Source organism: Alligator mississippiensis, chromosome 1 (assembly GCF_030867095.1).
Source record: "Alligator mississippiensis isolate rAllMis1 chromosome 1, rAllMis1, whole genome shotgun sequence".
NCBI lineage: Eukaryota > Metazoa > Chordata > Crocodylia > Alligatoridae > Alligator > Alligator mississippiensis.
In genome coordinates, this window is record NC_081824.1 from 295,121,965 (window position 1) to 295,140,172 (window position 18,208).

The 18,208-nt window shown below is 39.8% G+C and overlaps 2 protein-coding genes across 9 annotated transcripts in view; one reads left to right on the forward strand and one right to left on the reverse strand.

The window, feature by feature from the left end:
- The window catches only part of TTC3 (tetratricopeptide repeat domain 3), a 101,664-nt gene that overhangs the window by 78,504 nt on the left and 4,952 nt on the right, over positions 1-18,208 (forward strand). For 6 of the 7 annotated variants that reach the window (XM_019476117.2, XM_019476112.2, XM_019476113.2 and 3 more), the window contains 10 exons: positions 737-1,661; positions 6,334-6,399; positions 7,186-7,335; positions 8,097-8,236; positions 8,749-8,817; positions 10,322-10,418; positions 13,505-13,605; positions 14,127-14,220; positions 14,989-15,090; positions 17,546-17,967. In XM_019476117.2, coding sequence (XP_019331662.2) covers positions 737-1,661; positions 6,334-6,399; positions 7,186-7,335; positions 8,097-8,236; positions 8,749-8,817; positions 10,322-10,418; positions 13,505-13,605; positions 14,127-14,220; positions 14,989-15,090; positions 17,546-17,967 — 2,166 coding nt within the window. The remainder of the gene's footprint in view (positions 1-736; positions 1,662-6,333; positions 6,400-7,185; positions 7,336-8,096; positions 8,237-8,748; positions 8,818-10,321; positions 10,419-13,504; positions 13,606-14,126; positions 14,221-14,988; positions 15,091-17,545; positions 17,968-18,208) is intronic. The other variant, XM_019476114.2, reaches the window with a different exon arrangement.
- The window catches only part of VPS26C (VPS26 endosomal protein sorting factor C), a 105,424-nt gene that overhangs the window by 39,199 nt on the left and 48,017 nt on the right, over positions 1-18,208 (reverse strand). Inside the window, exon 8 of one of the 2 annotated variants that reach the window (XM_019476119.2) lies at positions 13,422-14,018. The exons of the other annotated variant lie outside the window; for it this stretch is intronic. Coding sequence (XP_019331664.1) covers positions 13,933-14,018 — 86 coding nt within the window. The 3' untranslated portion in view covers positions 13,422-13,932. Of the gene's footprint in view, positions 1-13,421; positions 14,019-18,208 lie in introns of those variants that run through there. 2 annotated transcript variants of the gene reach the window in all.

The window sequence follows — 18,208 nt, forward strand, 5'->3', positions numbered from 1 at the left end:
GAGATCATCTTTGGAGCTATTTCCAACTTACAAGCAGTCACATGACAGTGTTTTTTAATCAACACATTCCTTATCAAAGCATTACAATATAGGTACAAAGGAGCTTTATCCTCTGAAAGCTCATAAATGGGTATACAGGGAACTAGTGAATACTACAGTGGATTTGTAAGGCACTCTATCAAGTCTTTAGGAATCATAATTTTCCTGCCTGTTTTATTTTTATAAAGTTTATTTTCATTCTTCTCCCTTTTATGTTTACTTAACTTTGCAGTGTTTAAAACAGCAATGCTGACTTCTTTTTAATCTCAACCCAGTGTTTTCTGTAGTTAGTTTGCCTGCTTGATAGCTTTTGCTGTTTACATCTTGCAGCTAGCTAAAGTATGTTCTACTTTTTCTGTGTTAATGGTTGAAATAAAATGTATAATATTTGCTTCTCTTTGGAGAAATGAAATATTAGTTGCGAAATTCCACTTTGCAACTTAATATGTAGGTAAAAACTTCAGTTTGTAGTGCTAACATTCTTATGATTTAAGAAAAGTTAGTATGAATCACTGTGGTAACAAAGTAGAGATATAAAGAACAAATATCTAGGATGAAAAATTACTTAAAATAATTGCTAAAGCTATTTCATTTTATACAAATTATTTTTAGTAATGTAAATCTCAAGTATGACTTGAAAGTGAAATGAAAAATGTTTTGATTAATGGGTGTAATTCCTAATTTTTTTTTTTTAAAGCTATTTCTCTCAGATATTGGAGGAACATGGACCCATGGAGATTGATGATAAATTATTAGTTGGAGAGTATGAACATTTCCCTGAAGAAGCTCGTAAGATTGTGGAGAATGCTGGAGGTTTAAAACCTTTCCTTCTGAGATCCGCTCATTTTGTTTTGATGGACAACTGTATTGGTTTGATGAAGCATGCCATTCTACTTAAAGAAAATGCAGATATCCTAGCTGAAACTAAAGATACTAGAAATGAAGAAGAAAATTGCATAGCCTGGCCAAATATTCAAGGAAACTCTTCTAAAAGCAAACTACAGTTAAACCCAGCTGCTAAGGAGTTCAAACCAGTGTCTTATATTAATAAACCTTATATGCCAGTTCCTGCTGATGATACATTAGCAAGCTATGAGACTCAAGAATGTTCAGCCATAGGACATTCCTCACATATTTCTTATAGTCCATTGCATTCTTTGCCAAATGAGAGCACTGTTACCACAGAAGAAGCAGTATCTTTTTCAGATGTATTACTACCCTCAGTAATTCCTAATAACCGCAGCATACTTCTGACTGATTCCTCAGTTTATCAGAATGAAACAATGTTGCCAATCCTCTCTCAGCTGCCTTCTGTTCCAAATGTTGCTAGCCAACCTAGTTATATATATGCTGATTATAAAGCACATCTTGATATTGATGAAACTGCAACATCAGACAGAAGGTGCAGCTCTGGCATTCTCGTACCAAATCTAATGCAAACATACCAGGATACTCGGTATGTAGTGGAGAACTTAGATTTTGAGTTCTGTGGAAATAATCTTGATGGGGTGAATAATACGAGTGAAGCTAAATATGATATATCTGCTATTAAAAAGAAAATAGAAAATAAAAATTCATCTGTAGTGAAAAACCATCCACACACAAGGATGATAGCTGTCCAGGTAAGAAGTAAAAAGGAAGAGAATCTTTTGAGGGCTCTTAATTGATCATGACAATGTATGGGATCTTGTATTTGGTACTAATCCTTTACAGTGAGGTAGTACAGGTGGTACAGGTCAATATTAAATTTATTTTAAAGGTCAGGACAGTTCCTTTCCTCTTAATTTTACTTACTTCAGAAAGAATTAAATCTTAAATAAATTAAAGAAAAAAAATTGCATCTAAATTGTGGTGAAGAGAAATGTTCAATTCAAAACATCTGTATTTTCTTAGTCTTCTGGTAAACAACATTAAATTTCACTTAAAGGGTGGGTTCATAAAACATTTGCAGGATTGGATGTTTTATAGTTCTCCCAAATCAGTCAACTGACACTTACCATAGTTAAATTGATATCAGTTGGTCATATTAATGGAAGAAGGCTGAAATATTTGTATGGACATGAGAAGATATTTTGAAAGTTGACTAGTTTACCTATTTTTCATCAACCTCTCACCTCTTCTTCCCCCCCCGCTCCCCCCAATAAACTTCTCTATAATTTTATTCAAGCAAGAAAGTAGGGAATAAGAGTCCGCTTACAATACCCTTTTTTAGCAACCGGAAAACAAATGCTGTGTTCTATTAATTTCATAAGATGTCCTGCAAACTATAGAATACTTAACAATACATTTTGCTTACCTAGTAATGAGACATATTTACATTTTAGTTAACATTTCAGTTTCATATTTAAATCTACAAAATCAGCAAAAATAAATTTGATCTAGCTCTTTTGGTATAACAGAATATTAAAAATATACGGTGCTGGTGGCATTTTATTTCCTATCTTAGTTATTATGGATTTCCTAGGGGTTATAATGAATTAAAAAAAAGTTGTTTGTATGATGATGACAGTAAAAAGAAAAGACCATCTTTGCACATAGTCCAGGAATCATAAAGTTCAGGGACATAGAAAAGTATTTCTTGCTGCAGATAAGCTTTTGACAGTACCTTCTAATTGCAGTTTGCATTTCTGAAGTCCATTGCATGCATCTTAAGGAAACATAACATTGGCAATATAAGAGCCCAATGTCAGAGTAATAAATTAGTATTCAAACAAGAATGAAGACCCTTTTGACTTTGATATTGTACAACCAAGCACAGGCGTCTTCCATGAAAACAGCTTTTCCAGCACATTCTTCAGGTCCTTTGGTGACAAGCTTGTGATGATGGGAGGAGGATTGTGAAGTCTGGAAGTTCCTAGTCCATGAACTGCCACAAAGATGGCAGTTACAAGAAGCTCATCTAACACTTGGAGCCAGCAGTGTGATCTGGCAGCTGTGACTGAGCAGCCCTCTTCAGGGTCCACTCTGCTCACCCCACATGGGGAGTAGGCTAGAAAAGCTGCCTTAAGCATAGTCTGGCTACCTTTTTTACCTGACTGGCTAACTGCATCCAGTGAGATCAACTTTACTATGGTCAAAAATCAACAAAGAGACACCATCAGTTTGGGGACCTTGGATATCAGGACACTCATGGACAATCCTAATAGTGAACACCCAGAGCGCTACACCACAATTGTTGCTTAAGAACTTGGTCAACACAACATGGATGTCACTGCACTGAGCAAGAACCCAGTGAGTGGGAGATAAGACAGCTTAAACAAGGAGGCAGCTATACTTTCTTCAGGAAGGAGAATGCCAGCTTCATGGAGTTGGTTTTGCCATCAAAAATGAACTCATAAACTAACTCAGCAAGTTCTCTATCAGAATTAATGAGTGCCTCTCCCCCTTAAACTGTCAGGGAGCCAATTACACCATTGTCATTGGCACGTATGCCTTGACTCAACTCTGCTGATGAAACCAAGGAGAAATTCTACAGCAACTTTGACCAAGTTCTATCTGGGGTCCCAGAGAGGCAGACTTACTCTCCTTGTTGATTTCATCACCCGAGTTGGAGGGGACTCAAACCTCTGGAATGGAACCATTGGCAAGGAAGGAATGGGAAAGATCAACTCCAGTGGCATCCTCCTTTTGACCAGATGTTGGTGATGGTGAGTCCATGTTCCGCACACCCTGTTCTGTCAGTTAAAAAGAAGCACAAGACATCATGGCAACACCCACAATTCAACCATTGGCACTTGATTGACTGTGTCATTGTTCGTGCCTGAGATTGCAAAGAAGTCCACATCACCTGAGCTATGCTAGGAGCTGATGATTGCTGGACTGATCACTGACTGATGCACTCAGTTATGTTGTTCAAACTGGCTCCCAAATGATGGCTGCAGCAGAAGTAATGCTGACAGAAAACTGGCAAATTCCAGTCAAAATTGATGGGAGAACGTCAGTAATGTTTGGCGTGCCTTCAAGTCCACTGGCAGCAGCACCTGCAAAGAGACTCTTGGATTATCTACCAGGAAAAATCAAGACTGGTTTGATGAGAGTGCCTTGGCTCGTTGGTGATTCAATTTCATTTGCTTGGAGTTGATGTTGCTCTGCCAAGCACAAAAAGGCCTTGCGTTTGCAGTCAATCAACTCTTGAATATTCCAGTCAGAGGTCCAGAGGAGGACCCGCAATATGAAGAACAGATTGTGAGAAGATGAGGTGAAAGTGATTGAACATCTTGCTGACTTCCATGTTATGTGCAGCTTTTTCACTCCCACCAAAGCCATCTATGGTCCGAGCACTCTGGGACCAACCCCTTTGAAGCCTAAGGGTAGAGGAGAGCTGATCATGAAAAGGGGAGCCATCTATGCCCATTGGAAGGAGCATTTTGAAGACCTTTTCAGTTGAGACTGTTTTTTGACAGGAGTGTTTTCCATTCTATTCCATAACATCTAGTTAGAAGTGATCTTGGAATTTCTCCAGCCCTAGGCAAGGTGAGGAAAGCCATCAGACAGATAAAGAATACAGCATCTGGAGCTGATGGACTCCTGATGAAATCTTCAAGGGGGTGGGGGTGGAGATGAGTTTGTGTCATAGCTCTACACCCTCATATTAAGGATCTAGTATGAGGAGGAAATCCCAGATGACCTCAGCCATGCCATCATTGTCACAATCTTCAAGAAAGGAGATGGATCTGACTGTGGAAATAACAGAAGGATCACCTTGCTGTCCACCTCAGGAAAGATCATTCGCTCACTCTGAAGCAGACCTTCAGGCAATCATTGACGTCTTTACCAAGGCATACAAGAAAATGGGACTGACACTTATTTAGAAGATTAGGGTCCTCCACCAACCAGTGCTTAGTGAGCAGTCCACAACTGCAGTCATTCAAATTCCATTGAGAATCTGGAGAGTGTTGAGTATTTCCTGTACCTTGGAAGCCATCTCTCACAGAAGGCTGACATCGACACAAAGAAATCCAGCATTGCCTTAAATGTGTACGTGCAGCCTTCAGACGCCTGAGGAAACGGGTGTTTGAAGATTGTGACATCAGATGGAAAACCAAGCTTATGGCTTATTGAGCAGTCATGATCTCCAGTATGGAGCTGAGATGTGGACAACATGCAGGAAAGTCTCAAGTCTCTGGAGAAGTACCATCATCACTGCCTGCAGAAGGTATTTCAAATCCAGTGGGTAGACAGATGCAACAACATTAGCATCCTCTCACAAGCAAGCACCATAAGCCTAGAGGCAATGATCTTCTGACATCAACTTCCCTCGGCAAGCCACATCATCCAGATGCCCAACTCTGGACTCCTGAAGCAAGTTTTATTCCCCCAGCTCAGTCAAGGTATACACTCAAGGAGGACAGAGAAAGTGCTTCAAGGATGTCTTCAAAGCCAGCTTGAAAAAATGCAGCATTGATATCAACTCATGGGAGGCTATCACCCAGGACCACCCCAGATGGAGGGAGAGTCTGCTGCAAGGATCTCAGTACCTTGAAACCTTCCAATGACAACAGGAGATGAAAAAATGGGAGCAGCGGAAACGGCATGTCATGGACCAAACCGAGAACCCAGAGCCATCCACCCTGCGTGGAAATGTGTGCCCAAGCTGCAACAGTGTGTGTTGAACCTGGATGGGCCCCATCAACCATTTTCAGACTCACACATAAGACAGTTGTGAAAGAGGATCATCCTTGACTGCAAGGGATTGCCAATGATACTTATTACCAGCAACTCCAAGAAGGCTAATTTTAAGAGGACTGTCTGCTGCTATCTGTAGATAATTATAACTAATACGCATTTACAAACATACATACTATTCTTGGGCTATTTTTGATTTGTAAGGATGCCATGTTGACAGTGTTGGCCTAACTCTTCTCATTGAAGTCCATATGAAATCTTTCCCTGACTTCAATAGGAGCGGAGGTTTTCCAGTCCTGCAGTGCTTGCTCTGAAGTTTCAGACAGTCTGAGCAGAGTAAACACAGCTTTCTTTTTAAAGATAGTAAGAGAAGGGCTGGTCTTAATGTGAATTCCTATTTGTTGGCTTGGGATTAGAGAATATTCAGTGAAAAGATCCTAACTTCACTCCATGGGTGAAGCCACTTTAAGAAATTTACATTTTTCTCAACATGACTTCTTACAGTGTAGGTGAGATACAGCCATATGTTCTAAGAATGAACATTTTTTTTTTTTTTTAACAGTTAGGTCCTTTCCTCCTTACAGAACTGAATTGTTGGGGAATGGATACAAAATATAGGGGATATAATTTCTTTTATTCTTAAATAATTTGTGCATTTTTGTAATCCAGGTACAGCGGGAATTAGCAGACAGGGAAGCTAATACTATGCCTTTTCATCCATTTGAAACTCAACAAGTAAGTAAATACATAATTTCTTCAGGCACTTTTAAAAAAATCTTTATATAATAATCAGTAGCCTAATGGAAAGCGAAGACTTCATTAATTCAGTACCTAACTGATTAAAAACCCTTGCATTTGATTTAAAAAAAACCATTTGTTTTGTTACTACTTTTAATATAGGACTCTTCATATGTAGAGGGGAAATTTTAGAGCACCAAAATCACCTCCAAACTATATTAAAATGTACCCAAAAACTTAAACTTAAGATAAAAGGGCTAACAAAGTGGAGTATTGAAAGGATAAGGTTGAATATGAAATAGGTCCGAGCATGATTGGCAAAAAGACATGTCTCTAAAAAGTTAGTTCAGTCAGTTCTATCAGTCAGATTCATGCCGTGTGATGAAGGAGGAAGCTGCATTTTCAGAGTTCAAGTTCTTAAATAATTCAGCTATTGCAACCAGTAACCTTCAAAATGCTTCATTTCCAACAATCCCAAACTGAGCCTGACTAAATACTCCACCATCTGGTTGTGGGGGGCAGGGGTAGAAAGCTCAAGTTGGTAAAGAGAAATGGCAGTGCGTATCCACATCAGGAGGAGAATGGCTCTAATTTTTCATGGCTAGATCTATGCTCATCATCATAGTTGGTTTCTTGAATGGAGAGTCTTTTCTAGCTTTTTTCTACAAAATTCTCAAACTTTGGATCATAGTTCATGTTAAATTTTGCCTTTAACATGTTGTGAATTTACGTTGCTTTTGAATGAGTGGTGTAACAAAATCTTTGATAACGTACTTTTTTCAGGGAGATATTTTACGTATGGCAAAAGAACATCAGGTATTACAGAAGCAACTAAAGGAAGCAAAAGAAAAATATGAGCAGCTGCAATGCCGAAGCACAGAAGAAACCAGTGTTTTAAATGAGCAGTTAAAAAAAAAAGTTGAAGAAAATAAGGTAATAGTTAAACATGGCTAATAAGACCAATTGCAGTACAATAGCTTTAGGGAGGTGATTGTTCAACAGAGCTTTAGAGATGTAAGTGGTAGTCACCACTGCAAAGCCTACTTAAGTGGCTCCAAATTTTATTAGTTTCTGTATTGTCTTAACATTTTTATGAAGTCAGCATGTGGAACCGTAAGTTTTTATACCCCAGCTTAGAAACTCGGCCCACAGTTCAACAGCAAGCACTTTTTGAGCGCCTATGCACATGCAGCAAGGCTGCTCCATTGCGATGCAATTACAGCACATCAGAGTAGACTGTGTTCTGCTGAAGCGTGGTAATTACCACGCTCCAGCAGACTCCAGCATGTTGTGTACCAGCGTCCCCACACTGAAAAATGGTGGCAGGAGCGCTTTAAAGCTAATTCAGTGAGCTTTAGTAAAAGTTCCCCACTGCCATTTTTCAGTATGGGGGGGACGCCAATACATGTGAGGTTCCAGGTGCTTTAATTAAAAAGAGTATTGAAGCTGCTCCAGTTAAAGCCCCACCCCCAAGTATATGTATAAACACCCTTTATGCCTAATCAGAAAAACTTAATTAATTTTTGTGAATGATAATGAAGACTCTCAAATACTGGCATGACCCAATGTTCTATTTTAGATTCATCAACTAGGAAATGTTTGTTCTTCGATTGGTACCTTTGCTCTACCTGATTATTTAGAAAGAAATGTTTCTCATTCAAGAAACCTCTTTTCTAAATATTTTCTGCCTTTAGATTTCAAAGAGAGAACTGGATTGGTTTCATCAAGATTTAGAAACAGAAGTAAAGAAGTGGCAGCAAGAGAAAAAAGAAAATCAAGAGAGATTAAAAGCAATAAAGAGTACAGCCAAAAAGCAGGCAGATACCAATGAAACGTGAGTATTCCTTTTGAAAACTGATGTTCTGCTTTTCATTTTTATGACTTTATTATTAATGGGATTAATTCCTTCATAATATTGAAATGTACTGTATTAGTCTGCTAGAAATAAACCATTTTAGATATTGATTCTGTAGACAAATGAATAACATAATTTATGTAAAAGTTCTGATTCTGAGATCTACTAAATCACTGATAATTACTAGCTTAGTAACAGGTATGGGGTGGAAATACATGGCTATTATTTTCACTGTTTGTAGATGGACTCGTTTCCTAAAAGCTTGATTCTGGCAGCCTAAAAAAGTTGTACCTCACTTTGCAGTTAAACCTACTGATAGTGATGGGGTTGGAAGAAAAGAAAATAATATTTTAATTTTGCTAAATACAGAATTATAACTTGTCAAAGCCACATGCTATATATGTTATAGAAAAATATGCATTGTGCTTAAAAAAAAGACATCATTTCTCAAACCATACATATTTGTATTTGCTTGCTTGTAATGCCTGTAGGTATTTGAGGAATATTGAGGAGGAGGACAAACAGTATAAAGTTATTTTGGAGGAGTTCCTTGAGATCAGGTAAATTTGTTTTAACTTTTTTGCATCACTGATACAGTGGTATTTGATTATCCTGTTAACTCATTTTATTAGGGTTGTTCTTATCTTAATGTCGGTGTCCGTTGCTCTAAATGTACAAGAACAATTACGGGTATCACATTTGAATACAAAATGCCTTATTCTTTTTGAATACAAAAAGCCTTTTCAAAATAAGGTATTAAATTTATTTAAAATGTAGTAAATAGTATCATTTTTTATTTAAATTCAATACCAGTTGCGGAGGGGCCCCCTAGTGGTTATTGCTTTTTAAAAATGTCTGAAAAGAGCTGCTTGTACTTCACAACATCCAGCAGCATAGTTTATTAAGTATCTATCATCTCTATTTTTACAAGAGTGTATCAGGCTTTGCATTAGGTTTTAAAGTTATATGCAAGTATTACTATACAAACTACATTTAATACTAAATCAAAATGCAACGTACTTAATGTAAAATGACCACTTAGAACCAATTAAACAACTTTTTACACTTGTGTGTACCATAATCTTGGCTTAATTTAGGATCACATATTTTAACTATCCACATATGGGATAATACCAAGATTTTTTTGTTTGGTCTAAAGCTATGAGCACAGACCTTCAGTTTCTACCAGGAGAAGCTCCACTGTCCTTTTAGTTCTCTCTGCCTCTTGTTTTCCAGCTGTAGTGTGGGCACAGCTTCCAGCCAGTGGGGAGCTATAACCACATCAGGAAGCTGAGTCTACACTATTGCTTCTCCCCATGCGCCCAACTCTGGGCTGTAGCATGAGTGCAGCTGGAAACTGCCTGGCCCTGGTGCAGCTTCACACAGGCTGGAAGCTGTGCCCATGCCACAACCCAGGATGAAGGAGGTGAGGGATAGAAGTGGCAGCGGCCTGGCTCCTGTGCAGCTTCTCACTTGCCAGTCCCGGCATGGGCACAGGCAAAGCCCTCTAGCTTGGTGGGCCAGATTTGGGCCATGGGCTATATGTTGCTGACCTCTGCTGAAGATTATCAGGTGCATGTCACTGAATCCACATACAGGTTTGCGTACATTGTTCCATTTCCTACTTTGCTTTTGGAACTTGGGATATGAATCTTCCTCTCTACAACTCCCCCAGTCTTGCTCATCTTTTTCATTTCCCAACCAGGTTTTCTTTTGGAACTGTCAGGAGATCATACAGTTTTGAGAAATGGGTTAAGTGCTTCTGTGTAATAGAGGGACTACCTTCTACTTGGAGTTATAGGAAAAACATGGCACTGTGAAAATTTAAGAACAAGACTTTAGGTTTATTTTTTTAAACATTTTAATTTAGATTTGAGGACTCATTCACACTGTCGTCTCTCTGTAGAAAGTGATCAGTGATGTGTATTTTAGTAGAAGAGAGAACTTTTAAAAGTTTAGTTTTTAAAAAGAATGCGTAAATTGTAGTTTATTTGGAATACTGTTCATTTGTAAATGATATTCCAATATATTATTTAAACTCTTTATTTTCCTTTAACTTCATAGTAATAAACTTGCAAATGAGAAAGTAAAACTGGAAGAGCTTATAAAAAAGAGCAAAGATCAATACCAAGAGTGTGCCAAAAGAACTGTCGCAGCAGAGGTAAGGAAAAAAATAGCTACGCTAGACTTTTTTTCATTTGCATTATACCTTGTTTGTGGGAATTGTTGAATCTGCTCACATCTCAGCATGAGTTGAATAGACACTTCTGGCGATTTCATTACAATTAGAAAATGACTTGCATGCCATTTTAAAGTATGCCTAAAAGCATTACCATAATTTAATTAAACAATAGCCTTGTTATATTTGGTATGTTATCCAAAGCTTTTGTCTACTTAATTGCAAATTATCAAGATTGTTTTATTTAAGTATTGTAGTAGTTGTTTATTGTTTGGGTCAAACTAATGTTGTCAGAAAATTAAAATAGGATCTAATGCTAAATGATAATTGCAATTTAAATACTTCCTGCGTCTTACCCTCCAAGGTCTGTGTACATTGTGTGTGCACACTGTTCCCGTTAGTGGGATTACACTATACTCTATTTAAGTATGTTGGCTTAGAAGTGAAAAACTGTGGGCTATCTGAAATATGCACTTATTCAAACTTAAGGTGAGCGTTTTTTAGTAAGCATACAGTGCTAGTAACACTGTACTAATGCCCTGAAACTGACTAGCTTCCCTAATTTTCAAGGCTTCTAATAGTTTCATTGGCCTTGAAAATGAGGAGAGAAAGTAGCTGTGAAATTTAATAGCTTCCATCATTTTCAAGGTTTCTAGTATCAGCCCTTTGACAGCTGCCTCCATACACCTTCTGGTGCAGTTAAAGGCAGTAAAATTAGTTGCAAAAGAGATGGATGCAGTTACTATGCAGTTAATCAGGGTGTACAGGGAAGCAGACAGTAGGGGCTGAAAGATGCTATGCACTTAAGCCAAGGGCAGGCTAAATATGGCCTGTTGGATGGATGCGGCCCACCAGGTAATTCCATCCAGCCCGTGAGGCCCCTCCGTAAGCCCTCTGAAAGCCCTGGCCCTCGCTGCCCCTCTACAAGCTGGCATCACCATGCAGGAGGTGCGGTTCTGGTTGCTAAGCAACCACCCCACCTTACCCTGGCCTGACCTGTCCCAACCCTGAGCCAGGGGGTATTAGAGACAAGAAGCCTGTGCCTGGCAGAGGCTTTTGCCTGATCACCCCCTGCCTGTTCCCAGGCTCCCTGCCTGCGAGAGTGGGAATTCAGGTAAGGGCCACACCCAACTGGGGCCAGGGACTACCGTTGGAGGAGAGGGGGTGGGTGCGCAGGGAGCTGTGCGCTATGGGGCCAGGTTGGGCTGGCCCCGCACACAGCAGGAGCATGGGGAACTGCACGCTATGGAGCCAGGTGGAGCTGGCCCTACACCTTGTCACCACGTGGAGCCAGGGGCTGAGGTGGGAGTGCAGGAGCTGTCACATGCTATTGTTAAGCCCCAGCTCAAGTCTGGGTTCGTGCCCGGTATGCAAAGGCCAATAAAGATACCAGGGGTGAAAGTATAAAAAAGATTTATTGCTAGCAATAAAAGGTGCAAGCGGAATAATCTCACCGAACAAGCACACCAGATATGCAATACTAAGCCCCTTATATACAAGGGTTTGAATCTTCATAAGCATCCTTGTTTGCTAATTGGCTGAAAAGGAGTGACGCAAGTAGTTCTTTACTGAGCATGTCTCTATACCTGTGTTTTAGCTATGTATCTCATTAACATACATATATGTTTCATTAGCATATTTCTTCCCCACCTAGGGGGGTGATTTTTAGTATTATAATGAGCTCTTTGTCCCATTACCTCTGATTCTGTTTTTGTTTTCAAGCCTCCTCTATCTAAGACTGTCTGCTCCTTATCATTGCAGATGGGCATTCGTCACATAACATTCACTTTTGCTTAGGCTTTGCATAGTAGTTTCTAGGTCGAACCTCACACTATGGGGCCAGGTGGAGCTGGCTTTACATGCTGCCACTGCATACAGCTGGGGACTTAGGCAGGAGCACTGTTGGGTTGGATGGTGCTGGTCCCACATGCTGCCACCGCCTGTGGCTTGGGACTGGGGTGGGAGCATGGGGAGCTGTGTGCTGTGGGGTCAGTCAGAGCTGGTCCTGCTCGCTGCCACTATGTACGGATCCAGGGATTCATGCACTCCGGGGACTCTGAGGACCCACACCCTCCCATACACCCCACCCCCCTCATACCCCCAACACACCCACACACTCCCACCCCAACCACACATCCCTATCCCACACCTACCACACAACCCACCTCCAACACACCCACACCCTCCCGTACACCTCACCCCTCCACCATACCCCCAAAAACACCCACTGCCCCCCTACCATTCCCTCCCACACACCCCTACTCCACAGCCACATCCTTCCACACCCACTCCCCAACCAAACCCTGTGACATATACTCCCCATCCCCCCCCCAAATATACAAGAGTAAGACTATTTTCCCAGGCAGGGGTCAGGGCTGTGCTTGGGCCGGGTGGCAGCAGTGCAGGGATGTGGGCTATGGGGTGGGCTACAGCTATAGTGGCAGCCCACCCTCAACCCATGCAGATCTGGGGGTCATGTGCCCCATGCCTCCCTTGGGGGTGCGCACAGCAGCGGGAGCCACCCCCTTCCTCCCCCCCCCCCCCCAAGCAGCCCCTGGATGAGTTGCTCATGGCTCTGTCATGTACCTGCCCCATTCCCTCCCTCACCGCATGGGGCCTCAATCTGCCCCCCCAACAGACTTATTGGCCAGACGCTGCTCTCGAAGCTGCTGGGCTGCGCTCCTAGCTGCATGCATGCTGCAGCTGCGTGCATGCACACCACATTTATTGGCGACATTATTGTGCACATCAGCCAAAAAAAGTCAATTGCCAATGATGCCAATTTTCTTTTTAGCAGTGCCAATACAATATGGACTGGTGCACCTCTAATTGGCAAGACTGTTAAAAGCCTTTGTTTTCTTATACAATACCTCACTCAGTACTGCAGTATTCTACAGCTAACCTTTCTTGATTAGAAATCTACTTCAGTGCATTATAAAAAACCACAGGTCAGTGCATTGACTAGAGAACAGATTGAGGTTGAATTGAGATGAATAACTTGGTTTTATTGCTTATGCTAGGAAAGCACTTGCAGTGTATATTTTTACAGTCATCACACTTAATTGTAGGTGTCAGTACTTGAAAACTGGAAGACTGCTGAGGTATGCAAGTTATGCAGCATAGTTGCAAATGCAGAAGCAAATCTTAAATGGCTAAAGGTAATTAGCAGGTAAGTGGCATGTAATGTGACTAGAATTTCTGCAGCAGTTACTAAATAAAAACAAGATTGTTAATTTAAAATAAATATGATAACTGTATAACAGACACAGCACTGCATCTAGGATGTTACCTATATCTTAGATTTAATTTGCAAATGTAAACATTCAGTAATTTGATCTTGTTTTCTGTTTTAATACAATCTTATTTCCTTTAAGGCTTTTTTGTTTTGTTTTGATTAATGGAGTTATACATTAACATTACAACAAACTAACAAGTGTTCATATTACCATACATGCTCATAATAAATGTCGTTCGTAACTTTCACACACTCTTACATTCAAAAACTGGACAGATGCATCAGACTGTCACTGATGCCATCATCAGATAAAACTCTGCTTGATTGAAGTTTTAGTTTTGACTTGCCTGGGAGGAGAAAAGAAGGCTTAGAAAATATACCCATTTATCTGTTTAAAAAATCTCATACAAACTTAAGTTGATAGTGTATTTAACGGCAGATTTGAAATCTCTTAGCAGCTCTGTTTCACCATCACCTCAACTGAAGTCGCAGGTAGATGAGTGGGAAACATTTCATTCAGATATCAAGAAAGAAATTGAGAAAGTAGAGGTAAGTCTACTACTCTTCAGTTTTCCTATATGAGGGGTTCTTAATTTTTCTCCTTAACAAAATGCAGAACTGAGTTGTGTAAGTGGTGGTTAAGTTAAGCAAAACAATATATACTTGGTAGGGGGTGGGGACCAATTTTGTTTGCAAATCATTGTATATTCTTAAATATGTCCTTTACAATTTAATATTTCTGTTCTTTGTGTGTTGTTTGAAGGAAAGAGTTCTTGTTGCAAACAGATCTCAAATAGGTACTGTTTTGATGCATTTACTTAAATAAAAGAACATAAAGGGCTCAGATCTGTAAGTGCCATGCCAGCCATGCAGGCAGCCATGTCCATTAACACCCATTGATTTCATTGAGGTATGAGGGGTGTTTTCATGCCTCACTGAAATCAGGCATGAGATTCAGGCATGAGTGTTCACTCATGCAGACTTTAATGCTTCATTGGCAACATTGCAGGCCAAAAGTTTTAACCATCTTTTCACATTAACTTACCAGCTAACTTGTGGGGAGTTTTCTACTTGGGGGCAAGAGGGTATAGACTGCAAATGGGTAAATTGTTTGCAGAAAAAAGTAATTTGAAGCAGTTGGGGTGCACAGAGAAAATATTTTCAGTAGTCCTAAATCTTTAATGACTTACCTTTTTTAACCTATTAGCATATCAAATAGAAAATCAGTTTTTTCTGTAACATAGGACATATTTTGTCTCCCACAAAATCTGGTAGCATTTATTGATCTTTTTTAATTGTTCATGTTTTTTTCTTTAGGCCCAGTATGAAGAGAGAATCCGTATGGTGAAAAATGGTGCTGTGCTAAATGATCTCTCTAAAATACAAATTACAGACCTTCAGCCTCCTCCTAGTGTCTCAGTAAGCATCTTGTAGCCATTGATAATTTTCCTTTTTCTGTGTCAAAGAAGTAAATGAAACAATTAACCTTCTTCCTTGAGTATGTACCAGTAAGCCCTGTAATAACAGCTGGAGGTGTGCATGCATGTGAGAGCAGGGGAATTTGAATGTGTGTACAACAAGGCAATGTGTATATTCTGTTCTTCCTGCTCTCATGTGATGGTATAAAGAGAAAGTTGGTTGTAAGGTAAGACTGAATTGAATATTTGGTTTCTCCCTTCAGAGACCTTAGTAAAACTGAGTCTTCAACCAGCTTTGTAAGGGAATGTTTATCTCAACTCTTCCAGCAGGGGCTGCAGGCAAGGCAAGAAGGGCTGCTGGGCTCAAGAATTGCCAGGTTCCCAGCAGCTAGAGACCTTCACCTTTCCCTGCTAGGGAACTTTTGCAGCCCACTCTTCTGCCAACCAGGCTTCACTATCAGGATCAGAGGAGTCCTGGTCCTGATGCTGATCCCCCCACAACCCCATGCCAGGCATCAGCTGATTGTCGGCATTGGTATAGTGGTGCCACCCATTTAATTTATGGTGCCATGCACATGAGAAGTTTCCCATTTTTTGAGGGATAGCTTTGTAACTAGTTTTTCACTTTATGGCACCATAAATTAGCTGAACACGTAACTCTGTTCTTGTTAATCCCACCATAAACTCATTAATCATATGATAACTATAACATGCCCAGGGCCTTGGTTTTCCTCTTCATCTATTGTTGCTTACACTCTGTACCTAGAAAACCCTTTCAGAATCAAGGCTCTGTTGCATTGGGTACAGGAGACATTATTATAAACTTAAAGGTTTCAGAATGGTTCATGCATGTACTAACTAACCATTTAATCTTGCACCTTTGGGAATATCTTGGGTTTTTTTCTAAGTACCTTTCTGCCCTCATTTATACACATCTCTTGTGTTTCATAACAATGCTGCTTTTATTTCTATATCCCATCATCATTGGTAATCCCTCATAGTTGTGGATAGTTGTCTTCCATGACTGCCTAACTTGTGGGTCTGAAGATGGCTGACAAGGCCACTCTGGGATTGATGAGTTCTGTTTCAACTCGGGCATGTGTTTCCACGTGGGTTGGCTGGCTCTGGATTCTTGGTTCTTCATCTGAAAGCATTGTGCAAGGAGGATACTGCCTGCATTTCACTTTTTTACCTCTGAGTGTTGTTTAATCTGGTGTTTGAGGTCACTGTAGAGTAGTGCAAGGATAACTTATTTCAGAAATGAATTGTCACCTCCGTAGTATGCTCGGCTCTAAAAACCTTTTTAGTGGGCAGACGTTACGGATTTTTAAAATATTCCTTCCTTTCATGCGAATACAAAGTGGTTCCTTTTGACGATCTGTTTTTATTATGCACTTAAATCTGGCTTCAGCTTTTTTTATTAAGTGATGATTTGTGCACTGTTAGATAACATTACCAGAATTATAACAATCTGCAGGATGGGTACATTTTGAAATTTGATTACTAGTAAAACAACTTGCTGAAGAATTTAGTAAGAAGTTGTCCATGACTAGCAATTTGACAGTGCTTCATTTTATGAAGGCTTGTTACTACTAAAGTTTCATTTAAACTTTGTTTAACCTACATGAAAAAATTAAAATTATCCAGAGTATACCAGCTGTACAGAAGTTTACACTTGGCACAAACCAAATTAATTTACATTTCCACACAAATATTAAATCTAATCCTCTCTTTCAGAAAGCAATAATTTATACTAAAAACTTCAATTGACTTTGCTGGGTCCATATGAGTTAAGGGGTTTTAACTTTATGCTTTTTAGCATGTCTTGCTATTCAAAATGGATTCTTTCTGAGAGATGAGATAAACTGTCCATGAATAAATCTAGGGTGGAAATCAGTGAGGTTTTTAAAACAGCCTTCTAATAGAGTAGGAGGGGCAAGGAACCCATTTGTTTGAGAGAGTTTGATCAGTTTATGAAAAGAATTATACATAGCCTGTAGAGACTGTAGCAGTCATTTATTCCTTAATGTACGCACATTTAAAGTTTTAAAATACTTATTTTAAAAAAAAATTAAACTCACTTTTACCTACCTCCAGTCAGAAGACCCAAATGCCATTTATTGGGCTCCTGATGCACACCACCAATTTCAAAACATTCTTCTTTAAAACCCAATGAGTGTCCAGAGCCACCCCTATTGCTAACCCATGAGAGTGCTCCAATCTCATCTGTGCGTATGCTGTTTGGAGCAGTTCTTGGCCATGTGTATTGTGGTTTTTGTATTTGTGCTGTGAAGATGACCTGGGTAAAGCTGGGTAGTATAAAATGGTACCTTATTGTCACTTACTATGAAGACTTAAGTAGAGGACAGTTCATGTTGTTAACCATAGCCTTAACATGTTCAGAAATAGTTTGACTAATTTCCTACTTATGCTTGAAAAAAATGTTTTTCCTCTAGGTCTTGCAAGGCTGGCCCCCTATTAATGATCCAGCCATCGTATTGTGTTCATCTACACCTGTGCATCCAAACTTACTGCCTCCATTTTCAAACCCTAAAGACCAAAGTCCAGTGCGTTCTGCACCTCGTGAGCAGAGCAGAAGTAAAACAGCACATAAAAGTTCTAATTATTCTACAAATAATGGATCAGTAAAAATACTTTCTGAAACTTTGGGAAGATCATGCTCTGATCAAGTGCTAGTAGCTCAGCCATCTGAGATTTCTGGACATGCTGCTCAAAATATCCAGCTGAGCCACCAAAATGATCCACCACCAGCACTGGCACAGTTGGACTCTACTAGAGGTTCAAACAAGAAAGCAGTTCCAAAAGCATTTGATAATATCATTTCACATCTAATGACTATATTTCCACATTATACCAGGTATCTTTCTTTTAAGTCCTTTCTACTCTTGTGGGTTTTGATGGTTGTGGTGTCACAAATCCATGGAGAGAATGTTTTGGGTTTCCTAGCAAGAAGACTCCTGTTTCAGCAAGAGACGAGATGAATTTCAGGGAAGCTTCTCTCCCTACTTGGTAGGGCTGAAGTAATGTTGCATCTGTGATGGTTCAGGAATTATGCAAGGGGCAAGAGTTATTATGGGTGATACCTTTTATTGGTCCAA